General features: G+C 25.6%; 1 protein-coding gene across 1 annotated transcript; it reads right to left on the bottom strand.

Moving 5' to 3' along the window:
* Positions 1 to 5,359: 5,359 nt before the first annotated feature.
* Positions 5,360 to 12,039, bottom strand: LOC131628643 (hyoscyamine 6-dioxygenase-like). The gene is made up of 4 exons (XM_058899472.1): positions 11,805 to 12,039; positions 11,407 to 11,660; positions 5,739 to 6,060; positions 5,360 to 5,648 (listed from the first exon to the last, which is right to left on the bottom strand). The coding sequence occupies exons 1-4, from the start codon at positions 12,003 to 12,005 to the stop codon at positions 5,415 to 5,417; spliced, it is 1,011 nt and encodes a 336-aa protein (XP_058755455.1). The 5' UTR covers positions 12,006 to 12,039; the 3' UTR covers positions 5,360 to 5,414.
* Between the last annotated feature and the right edge of the window lie 1,912 nt (positions 12,040 to 13,951).

Genomic DNA, 13,951 nt, shown 5'->3' with positions numbered 1-13,951 from the left:
CTTGAAATAAAAGAACAATTGTAAGAAAATACATTAGCTTGAAATAAAAACAATTATCAAGTTGTCAATACCTTAGCTCACATGTTTTCTTTAGAAATAGATGTTGATTTTAAAAAAATGAAGGATTTGATGAGTGTATACGTGTGACAAATTTAGGATTTAACTATTAAGAAATCAGTCAATATAAGAGTCTATAGGAAGTAAACAGTGAGAAAGACATGTGTGTTGATATTTTATACTTAACTATTTTATGCATCGTGATGTATTATGAAGTGTAATTATTATCATTGTTTGTCTAGTGTAAATTCTTAATTAGGTTCTTTTAGTAGTTAGTTTTTAAATATGATTAAAATGATATGTATTGTTATTTATTTATTTTGATACGTTTTTTATTATGCATGAGTTTATTTCGATAATTTTTTTATCGTAATTGGTCTTTATTTATTTTATTTTTTGTAATGTTTGAACTTAAGACATGTTGAAGTTCTATTGTGCATTGTTAAAAAAAATCATTTATCAACCTTTTTGGTAGTAATTAAAATTTTCGTATATTATATAATAAATCAAATTGTAAAAAAAAAAAAAGGCGGGTCGGCCCAACTCGTTAGTAAACGGGGCGGGCTTGACTTTTGAGCTCAGACGCCTAAGTTGGTCCGCCCTTCCCCTCCTTTGGACGGTCTTAAACGGGGCGGGCCTAAAAGAGAGGGGCCGCTCGCTTTGCCACCCCTACGCGGGGGTATTCGCCAAACGAGTATCCGTAAATTTTGCGATTTCAACGGATATTTAAAAATTTTCATGGGTACTGTTATTTAAATAATTTTTCTAATAACAATTTTTTATCTTCTTTTAAAGACATAAAAAATTAATTTCAAATTTAACACATCATAATAATAATAATAATAATAATAATAATAATAATAATAATAATAATAAAATAATAATAATAATAATAATAATAATAATAATAATAATAACAAAATAAATCTCATTTATTCTATTTATTCTTTTACCAAATAATTATACTAAATTCAACAAAATAATAATAATTTCATATTATAAATAATAATAATAATAATAATAATAATAATAATAATAATAATAGTTTCTTATTCATAATAATAATCATAGTTTAATATTTATCAAAATAATACTAATAATAATAATTTTAGATTAAACAAATTAATATTTAAGTAATTTTGATAATTAATAATGGATACGAATATCCACAAGAACATCAGTAATCATTTACTAAAACGTAATTAAATACTCATTAATTTATCTGTGAATACCTAATAAATTATCGGACTCGTACTCGTGATGAATTATATCCGCAGATATTCATGGGTACAAATTTATTTTACCGACCCTAGACATGAATAGTAACATTTGGACCTATCATATGAATTTGTATGAATAATACTATTTAGAAAAACTTTTGACTCAATTAGTAATCATGTTTTATTTGAGAATTGTGGCGATCGAAACTGTCATAATATTCACATTTATAAGCGTCATTTTATCGTGTTTGTATTTAGACAAACCATATTTAAACATCGTATTTTGCACTTATACTTATATGTATGTAAAATAATACTATCCAAACGAGATGAAAGATATAATTGTATAAATTGAAAGAGTTTGAAAAAAATATTAAGAGTGAGTTTGGATGAAGCATGAATATAATATTGGATTAAATATTCAACACTCCCTGTAATATTAGCGAGTTTTGATTTTAATTCGTCGTAAAGTTTATTTTTGCAATCTCTCCCTTTCAATTTCTAGATTTTTTCAAGGACTCCCCTAACTGCCACATTGCAGCAAAGATTCTCTCTTACTGCCCACATGACAGTTCACGTGATATTTTAATTTAATTTTTTAAATTCACGTGGAATTTTTTTTATAATTATAAAAAAAATTAACTTTTTTTTTGATTTTTTTTGAATAATTTTATTACTGTTATTTAAAAAACAATAATAAAATTATATAATATTTTTTAAATAAAAAAATAATTTCACGTGTATTTAAAAAATAATTAAAAATTAAAATAAAATATCATGTGGACTGCCACATAGGTAGCAAGAGAGAATTTTTACTTCAATGTGGCAGTCAGGGGGCTATTTGAAGAAATCTAGAAATTGCAAGGGGATCACAAAAAAAACTTTACCTGAGAGAATTCAAAATAGAGGGGGTGTTGTATATTTAACCCTATAATATTTTGAAAGAGTTCAAAATAATTTGGATAAAATTTATTGTTTGAATAAAAAAAATTGTAAAAATGATGAAAATCTATGAAGTATTTTGACCAAATTAAATTTAAGAATTTTGAAATGACGATTAAAATCAAAGAATTTGAAATTTCTCAAATTTGTCCCCAAATTTTACAAATTGTCTTTTAAAGTTTTTCAAAAAATTAAAATTAATCCTTAATAGTTTTCAAACTTTCCAAATTGATCTCTTATGGTATTTAACAACTAGTTAGTGACACGTGCTGTCGCTCGGGTGCATTATTTGTGGTGTAATATTTTTTGAATGATACGAAAAATGTGAAGTAAAAAAGTTTGTCCAAATTGTATATATAAAATGAAAATTAACCATTTAAAAAAAGATTTTACTAATAAGATATTAGTAGTATGAAATTTAGGTTCTATATTAAAATAATAATCCACAAAAAAGGTTTAAGATAGGTCATAACTGCAAAATTTGAAATGGTTTACTTTTTTTAAAATGAACAGTAATCATATAGATTTAATTATATTAAATAATCATATACAAAGAAGAAAAAAAATATTTATGAGATGGAGAAAAAATTAATATTTAAAAATAAAGATTTTGTCTCTTAAATTAAAATAATGATTGATTAAATTAAAATAAATATTGTCTTGTTAGTGACCCGTGAGATAAATATATATTTTTTAAAATACATTATATTTTCATGCAATTGATATGGTATAAAATGTGTATTCGGTTGATAGTGACTCGTAAAATACAGCTTAATAACATGTAAATTTATTTAATATTATATAAAATATATTTAGAAACATGTAAATTTAAAATGAATGATCGACTTAATTATAAATAACTAATAATTATAGAAATTCAACTATATTTAATAACCATAGAAAAAAGAACATGTGAGTTGAAAAAAAATAAAATGTAAGTTAACAAATACAAATGTAAAATTCAACGAATGCTCCAGCCTCCACAATTTTGATTTAATTCCCGCAAACTAAAACCAGTTATGAATACAACTGAATTATAACAAAAATTTACTTAGCAAAAATTTAATCAATATTATGTTAGGGAGAGAGTGAGATAGAAATGTAAAAGTATTCTTTCTTCTCAACAAGCATTTAGAATGGCAATAATTATGTATTGAAGAGAGAGTAAAGAGAAAGAGAAAAGCATAGAAAGAATGAGATAGTGTATTATATTGTAGAAAGTGTGTGAACCAATGAAAATGGAACACTTGGTGTTAGAAATCAAAAAAATGAAAAAGTGAAGTGTTATTTTGTTAGTCACCAAAATGTCCAATTTATAGTGTAAATTATATTTGAGGGAAGGAAAATTTAGGAAGTTTGATCAATCTCTTAGTAAATGTTAGATAATTATTTTTTGGGGAAGAAAAATTTAAGAAGTTTGATCAATCTCTTATCAAATGTTAGATAATATAATAGAATGGTATATTGCAACTTGGTCTCTATTTATAAAATTTTAAAGTTTATAAAAATGAAACCAAAAGTTTAACAACCAACAATTTTAATACTCTACTCAAACAATTTTTTTTTTTAAATAAATGAATTTCAATTTAATTATTTCAATTGTTTAAAATTTAAATTTAAAAAAAAAATCAATTATCTCATCCAAAGTGTATTGGAAATTTCTTTAAATTTGGTTAAATCTAAGAGAGATGTATATGTTTTTTTTTTTTGTGATAAAAGCAAACTTAACAACTTTCATTAATCAAATGTAGCGTAATACAAGGAGGGATATCATCAAACGTACAGTGTTGAGTTCAAAAATTGGCCGCCTTTGCTAAGGTATGGGCAACCATATTCGCTTGACGCTTTGAAAACTTAACCTCAAAGTTTGGAATATCTAACAACAACGACTTAACAAAATTTATAATTAAAGAGAACTCCGAATTACCCCTAAATTGAATGCCAATTGGAATAAACAAGTTCTAGACAATTCTAAAATAGAGAAAAATGTCGCATTCAAAATGATGTAACTGTTAAGAAGTGTGGTTAGGCCTAACTCAACCATACAAAACCGGCTTGTAGGATGAGGATTGCCCCCACTTATAAACACATGTTCAGGCCATATATTGTCCGATGTGGGACTCTTAACACACCCCATCACGCCCAAGACTAGACAATTGGAGCGTGGAAATAAATGGTGGGTGGCCCGATAGCGGAAATCATAATAGGTGGCCCAACTGAGCTTAAACGAGGCTCTAATACCATGTTAAAAAGTGTGGTTAAGCCTAACTCAACTCTACAAAATCGGCTTGTAGGATGAGGATTGCCCCCACTTATAAACACATGTCTTTTTTTTTTCTTTCTCTAAACATTCTTCTGGTGAAACTCACACAATCAAATTAAAAAGGGAAAATTTTGGGTTTGAATCTGCAAGTGGCAACTCACACAATCAAAATAAAGAGCAGGCAAGTGGCAACTCTCTTAATGCCATTTGCATACACCAAAAATCAAATTATGCATACTTTACTATTCTATAGTGGTGATTTATATTCTTTTTTCTTACAGTAAGACAATTTCATTCAATTGATAAAAAAGGAGTACAAGCATAATGACAAACATTGATTGAGAGCATTTCTCATCCTCAATCTAAAATCAACACTAATGGTTAGATCTACTAAGAGTTGGACAATAGTAAAATTTGAAAGATTACAATCCAAAAGAGTAATACCAAACCGATTTCTTAATCCTAACCAAGCAACAGTTTTCCATAAAAGATAAATGAGTTTAAGAACCACAATCTTTGAATCTATCCAGTTACGGATCATATGTTTAGCTGTATCACGCACAGTTCGATTATATCGGTTCTCTATCTTGAAAAAACCCACCATCTCTGAAAGAAACCTTTGTTGGATGGAATAGAGAAGCTGGTTAGAAATCACCCTTAGATTTTTACTCCAACGTCCATTATCATCATTCAAACCTCTTTGGAGCAAAACATCAAATACCTTGAAGGCCCACTGAAGATAGCTTAAACTAAAACATAACACACACATTCTTAAGGTAAAAAAAGAAAGAAAAATATATGAGGATATATAGATATAAAGAGACAAATATAGTCCAATACACAAATTTATTTCTCCCCTCATTTATTTCATTTTTCAAATATAAGAAATAACAAGTTCTCTCTTAATTTTTTTCTCTTATTTGTTTGGATAACTAAGAATGCAAAACTTGTTCAATTTCGATTCCTTTTTCATAGAAATTTTTACGAAATTCTCCAAATGATATAGACTTATAAATTGGAGGAGTGATTTCATCTACCAAATCTTGTGCTGGCTCAATCATTCTTGAAAATAAAGGATAGATGAAATATGCAACTGATGTTCTTGCACTTCTTGAATTTGTCACAACTCGATGTTCAGCACCAATAAGTCTTCCATTAGTAATTATCTGAAAAAGAAAAACATTATATAATATTATATTAGGAAACTAATTAATAGAATTTAAATTAATATAACAAATGATTAAATTTTATTTTACCTGCATGATTAAGCCAATGTTAACAACAAAAGCATTGAGAATAGGTTCAACAAGAATCCATTCATTGTCCTTAAGAACTTGAAGTCCATGAACCTCTTGATCTTGAAGTAGAAGAGTGATGAGTGTAGGGTCTCTATGTTTGACTAGGCCTAAAGTTAAACTTGGATCTGGACATGGAGGGTAGTGATGAGCTAGTACCATTGGATTTTCACTAAGTCCACCAATGAAATATCCTGGCTTTAGCCCTAACCCTTCACAAAGCATCTCCAAAATTTCATGTCCCAATTTGTTTAATTCTTGTGTATATTTACCAACAATCTCACTGAAAAAATCCGACAAAATAATTGTTTATTTGAAGTAAAATTTGAGATAGAAAAATAATAAAATTTTTCTCTTTAACTACAATGATTAAATAAAAACGAAAAATAATAGAAATATGAAGTATGCATAAAATTAACAAAACAAATAATTTTTGGGGCTTTACCCCAATCTGAAAAACATGAATTCAATGAAAAAAAATATATCAAAATTTATAGAAAAAATTAATCGAATAATCAAAACTAGACGTCTGCCCGTGTGATGCACGAATAGATTTTAATTTATTGATAGTTTAAAAAATAGGCTAGAACATATACACATAAAAGTATTTTATGAAAAAAAGGATGAATGATTATTTTAATACAATTTAATACAAATAATTTACTTCTTTATGAAAACTTACAATTTTATACATATAATTTAATTTGTTTAAGGGTCTGTTTGGTAAAAATAGCGGTTGACTGATAAGCTAGCTGATAGCTTATAGCTCATGACTGATGGCTGATGACTGATGGCTTATAGCTTATAGCGGGTTGAGACTGATAGCTTATAAGCTAATTGAAGTATTTGGTAAAATTAGCGGTTCAATTAACTTATAAATGTAAAATGACATAAAAAATATTTAATATATAATTATTTTATTTTAAGTTAAAATAAATTATAAGGGTTAAAAATAAATTTTAATTAAAATAATAAGGATAAAAAAGGAAGAAAAAATAAGCTCGTGATGAAAAGACCGTTACCAAACGGATCTAAATTATCATATGAGCTTATAAGACATAAAACATAAGCTATAAGCTCAAAACCAAACAGAGTCTAAGTCTACTAAGGGTCTGTTTGGTAAAAATAGCAGTTGACTGATAAACTAGCTGATAGCTTATAGCTTATGACTGATGGCTGATGACTGATGACTTATAGCTTATAGCTTATGGTTGAGACTGATAGCTTATAAGCTCATTGAAGTGTTTGGTAAAATTAGCGGTTCAATTAACTTATAAATGTAAAATGACATAAAAGATATTTAATATATAATTATTTTATTTTAAATTAAAATAAATTATAAGGGTTAAAAATGGATTTTAATTGAAATAATAAGGATAAAAAAGGAAGAAAAAGTAATAAGCTATAAGACATAAGGTAAAACGCTATTTGAAATAGCGTCTGGAAAAAAAGCTATAAGCTAGTAAAATAAGCTATAAGCTCGTGATGAAAAGACCGTTACCAAACGGGTCTAAAATATCATATGAGCTTATAAGACATAAGATATAAGCTATAAGCTCGAAAAGTTGTCTTACCAAACAGAGCCTAAAACTTCCTACTCCTATAAAGTTAATAGTTTTAAGAATAAAAAATTAAATATACTATTTAATTAATTTATTTATAAATTAAATAAATAGTGATGGCGTTGATATAAAAAAATACAAACTTTAATGAGTATATAATTTATAAAAATATCATCAATGTAATAGTTTGAATTAAATGAAAAAATAAAAAAATATTTATAAGATAATTAAAAATGCAAATTGTATACGAACAAAAATTCATATACTAATCAATTTTTAGAAATCAACTTATTATCTTACATATGTGAATAATAAAATTCAAAATTAAGCTACAATAATTAGAAAAACTATGATAAACAAAATAAAAAATATAATAAAAAAATGAAAAGAAAGCATAAGTCATAGTTAGAAATAAAAAGAGAATTTCTTTATTGACCCCTAACCTTTTTGTCACCCGCGACGAAATTTTCAGAATGCTCCTATATTTTAGAAATGCATCTCCGAAATCACTTTTTTTCAGAAAAAAAGTTGATTTCGGAAGTGCACTTCCGAAAACACCAAAAAAACGATGTTTTCAGGGATGTATTTTTTTTTTGTTTTTGAGAGAGGGAGTGTCTTCGGAGATGCATATCCAAAATATTCCAATTTTTAGTCTTGGAATGTTTCAGATATGCATTTCTGAAAAAATTTAATAATTATTAAAAAATTAAAATCGAGATGAATCAATACAATTAATAGTATAATTAATTGTATTGATTATATTATAAATTATTAAATATATATCATTATAATCAAGATATAATAATAATATTAACCTAATAAATATTTAAATTAACATTTTATTTTTATATAAAAAATTAATAATAATAATAATAATAATAATAAAGTTTTTTTATGAGACATAAAAGAAATTATTTTATAAACTAATTTTCAAAAATAATTTTATAGTTATAAAAAATCATTTTATAAACAAATATAAATTAAAAACACTTATATAAAATTATTATAAAACTAAATATATAATTTACATATTCATTAAATAAAATTAAAACAATTTTTTTTAAATTTTTTTAAACTAAATGAAAAATGATTTATAATAAAACATTCTAATTTTTTTAAACTAAATGAAAATTAAGACAAAATTTTCTTTGAAATTTATATTAAAATATGAATAAAATAGTAAATAATTTTATTCTTCTTTTATTTTTAAATTTTGCTAAATAATTATTATTGTATTTATTTTTTATATAATCATAATTATTGTGTATTAGTTATAGTTTTAATAATTATTAATATGAAATTTATTTATTAATTTTAATTAAAATTAGAATAAAAATATCAACCGAATAATTATCATTATTATTATTAAAAAAATTAATTTTTGGAATATTTTCGGATATGCATATCCGAATTAATCAAAATCCCTATTTTTTTTTAGTGTTTCAGAGATGTATCTCCAAAATAATCAAAATCCCAATTTTTTTCGGAGATGCACTTCCGAATGGAAAAATCTAAAAAAAAATTTACTTTATAAATGCATTTCCGAAATAGGAGTATTTAGGGGTTTTCGCTGGGATCACCCCATAGAGGGGTCAGAAAAGAAATTCTCAAATGATAAAATCAAAATCAATAAAATTTACATAACTTCAAAATCAATACAAAAAAATCAAGAATTAATAAAAACCAATTAATAGAATGAAAATATTATATGATTGATTAATAAAAAATTAAAAATAATTTTGTAACATTCATCTTCTGATTCTCCATATTACAAAAGAACATATTTCCTTATACTTCAAAGATATATGATTTCAAAACTAAAAAAAAATATTATGAAAACAATAATTATTATTATTTAAATTTTATTATTTTATTATTTTTTTGGTTCAGGTGAGTGGATTCAATGGGAAGTTATTCTATAATGTCTCTCACGAAACTTCCAATAGATATAGTTTATATAATTAATGAAATAAAATAATTAATTAACATAACTCACAAATAATTAATAGAATTAGTGGGTTAGTTTTCTTATGACTTATTAATGATCATTTTTATTAATTAATAATAAAATTAATTAGTGGAATATATATAAAATTCTAATAATATTACCCTCAATTTTAGTTCTTAAGACACTTAAGAGTTTGAGCTTCGTTAGTTAGGTTTCCACTATTTCATTACACCGTATAGAAATACACAATATGTGTATAGCTGTTTTAGTACTGCACAAATTTTTAAATAGTATAATTAATCATTAAAAAAATAAAAAGTATATATTTATAGTATAAAATACGACGTGGGTGTAAAATATAGTGTAAGAGAAGCCTTTCTCTAAGAGCTTTTATATATTGAAATTTATAAGATTAAATAATAAAACTTACTGTTAGTTTCAATTTAATATATTATAATTAATAATTAATTAATAGATAAATTAGTTTTGGTGAAAAAAATTTGTAAGAGGACTTTGTAAGATTATAATTCAGTATGACGATGTCTCTAATTTTTTTCATTTAAATTTTTATTTTTCAAATAAACAATTTTATATAAATTGAAACCGAGACTATATATATATATATATATATATATATATATATATATATATATATATATATATATATATATATATATATATATATATATATATATATATATATATATATATATATATATATATATATATATATATATATATATATATATATATATATATAGGGCATATCATATGAGAATGACTTTTTTATATGAGAATGTGAGAATGAATCTGAACCATTGAATTTTAAAATAAATGGTGAAGATTATGGGTGAGTCTTTTTTTTCTCTCTCCTGCATCATTTATTTCAAAATGTAGGAGAGAGAAAAAAAGATTCACCCATAATCTTCACCATTTATTTTAAAATCCAATGGTTCAGATTCATTCTCACATTCTCATATAAAAAAGTCATTCTCATATGATATGCCCTCTATATATATATATATATATATATATATATATATATATATATATATATATATATATATATATATATATATATATATATATATATATGAGGAGGGATCAAATTACACCCGAAGAGTTACACCACGAGTTACACTCGTTCAAAAACTAAATCTCGAATTAATATTTTTTAAATTCAACCGTTGGATTGAAACATAATATCATATAGATCATACCTATAAAGTTTGAGCTTAATCTATAATGATTTACTATATCATCAAGATATCCAAAGATTAACGTTAAAATGAGCTTTCATATAACGTTAATTTTGATGTGATTCAATGACATAGTAAATCATTATAGATTAAGCTCAAACTTTATAGGTATGATCTATATGATATTATGTTTCAATCCAACGGTTGAATTTAAAAAATATTAATTCGAGATGTAGTTTTTGAACGAGTGTAACTCGTGGTGTAACTCTTCGGGTGTAATTTGATCCCTCCTCTATATATATATATATATATATATATATATATATATATATATATATATATATATATATATATATATATATATATATTTCTTTTCTTTTTTTTCAAATTATCTTCTTTTTCTTTGAATAAAATTATGTCATAATCTACTCTCTCTCTTTCTATTTTTCTCTTGATGTTGAAACGAATACACTTTTCTATTTTTTCTTCACGTGGGAACAAAACCTAGAAGTCAATATAGAAGTTCCAATTTTTGTGACGGTATGTTTTGTGAGAGACGAAGTCAATGTAATTTTTCTATTTCCAAATATATTAAAAAAGTTATTGATTGCTCTATCAATTTATAAATATTGTGTTAAGTTTTGTATATTTGACTTGGTGTTTCTTAGTTACATCAATTTATTGCACATTTCAATGTTATCTTATACTCCCCTCAATAATGCTGTTTGATGATGTAATCAATTTCACGACAATATTGGTTTCAAACTGAAACAAAAACGTACGAATCAAATCAAAACGCCTTCATTTGTAAAATATTGAACTAAAAAAATTGACATATCAAATCATAATATTTAATCAAATACTTATAACCATATTTTAAAAATATATAAAAGAAAACTTGTTAAAATAAAGTTACTTACCGGTATTTAGGTGGTTTTTGAGGCCAAAACTCCATGAATTCTCCAGAAGGAGGACATGTATGAGTCAATGTATCCTTCCAATATTGAATAGCATCTTTTTTGTAATTCTCATTTATTGGATACATCTTGCAATTAATTCCATTTGGATCTTTAGAACATTCATTCACCTTTTCCTCGGGAGACATGCCATGAAATTCTTTGAAAATATTCAATGCTTCATCCACCAATTCCTTTGAAACTCCATGGTTGATAACCTATTTCATAATTTTTTAGGTTAGTCTCAGTCATACAAATGTCAGACACACCGCCCACACGCAATCTGAAGTGTCTATATCACTGACACACGTTGAACAACAGACACGTCAGATGTGACAGTGCAAAAAATTAAAGAAATTAACCTGAAAAAAGCCATATTCATGAGAAGCTTTCAGAACTTGTATTATGGTATGAGCATGATCATGTCCTCCAAGATCAATCAAAGGTATTGTCTTAGTTGGAGGGTTTGTGACCTTACCAGGTCTACACTCAGGTGGTTGAACAAAGGAAAGAGGGACAGAGGAATTAACGTTAGACCAAGTTGAGACAAGTCTTTGATCCATTTGTTTCAATGACTATGTTGTTGTCTAGAGAATTTGAAATATAGAAACAATGTAGTTTGAAGAAAAATTAGAGTTTTCACATGTTTCACAATAAAGTAATATACTCACCTCCGCACACCATTAAAGACTCGTGTGTAATATACTTTTCACATGTTTCACAATAAAGTAATATACTCTCATTATGCACATATAAAAATTGTAATAAAAATAAAGTTCACTTTCATGCCAATATCAATATAAAATGGTATTATTTTTATATAAATATATCTTTTATTTGTTAAAACAATAAGAAGTTGAAAAAAATTTACTAAAAATAAAAATTGAAACATAATTAAAATCTTTTAAAAAAATTGAAATGGAAATAGTAGCATAAGAAATAGTAGTGACCGAAATTTTGGTCTCTGATTTTTTATGTAAATTAAATTCTATATAAAAACATTTTTTTATGACCGAATAGGCGGTCATAAAATTTTGGCCGCTAAATCGGTCGCTGATTTATTTTAGTGACCAATTTAGTGACATCTTATAGTTGACTCATGAATATCAAATTTTTTTAATAGTGTCGCTTCGTCAAGAATCTTTAACCCAAACCTTCATAAGAAAACCCAAACTCAAGTTTAGGTGACGATGTATTTAGGAATGTGCATGGTTCTTAAACCAACTCGAATTGAACTATATATATGGGTTGATTCTTAAAACTGTTTTTATAAAATTAGTTTATATTTTTTAAAATGGGTTTATATTTTGATTGATTCGATTTACAATAGATTTCAAATATAAATTGGTTTTCAATTTGAATCAATTCTAAAAATGATTTTTGTGCTCCTCTTTCGTCATTATCATCATTGCAGTTATCATCATTGTCGATTACCACCACTATTATAAGCATAAAGCAAAAATAATGAAAAAGATTCAACAAAGATTTTGTGTGTTCAACATTAATGTCGCTAAAAAGAATGAACACGGACACACACTTGATATTTCCAAAAAGAATAAATAAAATCCAAATCTTGTCTCCAGGAAAGAACATACTAGATCTCGTCTGATGGGTATTTAAAGGGATTGATCAATGCCCCTCTAAATTGGCTCTTGTAAGATTCTTAAGTAAATAAAAACATGAGCTTGTCATCATTGACGAACCATGGATGAACTTTGAAGCATTCCCTGGAAGATGGTTACAGAGGTAAGACATTAAATTGTTTGCATTTAAAGAAACATTTTATTTCCTAACACTTGGTGTATTTGTAAAGAAAATTTAAATCCTACTAATTTATCTTGTGATGAACAACTTGTGGCTTTTATTGTGGATGTTACTAATAAAAAATTTGGTATTATTGTTATTTATGCCTCATTTTACCATCTCAAAATAAGATATGTTTGGTCTAGGCTTTATGATTTGAACACTCAGAATAATTTCCCTTGCTGCTATATTGGTGACTTTAATGTGGTTTTATGATAAACTATTGTGTGTCTTTTTTCAGGGAACAAGAGAAAATAAACATATTCCTCCACCATGAGGGACTTACCATCCCTAGGAACTATCATGAAAACTTCCTTGGTGCTTTGCAGAGAGTGTCAAAAGGAATTTTTTTTTTTTTTTGTAGAGCTGATTGGTGTTCTTACAGCCATTCAGATTTCCTTTCACTTGCATTGGAATAACCTATGAGTAGAAAAAAATTCATGTGTGGTTTGGATTTTAAATCAACAACTATCATTACTTAGGCATTAAGAAATAGGAGATTCAATGGTCAATTATTGATAAGAAACATGAACTTCAAGGTGACACACACATTTAAATAAGGTAATGATTTTGTAGATGCCTTAATGCCTTATCTAGCATCCGTTTGAATCTTTCAAATTATGTATTTTGGAATGAAATTTCTTTATCTAATTGTAATAGTTTTTCTCTGAAAACAAGCTTGGACTACCAAGCTAGATGCTCACTT

This window comes from Vicia villosa, unplaced genomic scaffold (genome assembly GCF_029867415.1).
Source record: "Vicia villosa cultivar HV-30 ecotype Madison, WI unplaced genomic scaffold, Vvil1.0 ctg.000470F_1_1, whole genome shotgun sequence".
Classification (NCBI taxonomy): domain Eukaryota; kingdom Viridiplantae; phylum Streptophyta; class Magnoliopsida; order Fabales; family Fabaceae; genus Vicia; species Vicia villosa.
The sequence above is the reverse complement of the archived record's forward strand: the minus strand, read 5'-3'. Positions and strand labels throughout refer to the sequence as shown.

Bases quoted from the DNA above. Each gene is read 5' to 3' on its own strand.
- LOC131628643 (XM_058899472.1), bottom strand. From the start codon at position 12,005: ATGGATCAAAGACTTGTCTCAACTTGGTCTAACGTTAATTCCTCTGTC. The intron at 6,061-11,406 runs GTAAGTAACTTT...GGATTTTTTCAG, and splicing joins CAAAAACCACCTAAATACCG to TGAGATTGTTGGTAAATATA. The intron at 5,649-5,738 runs GTAAAATAAAAT...TTTCTTTTTCAG, and splicing joins ACATTGGCTTAATCATGCAG to ATAATTACTAATGGAAGACT.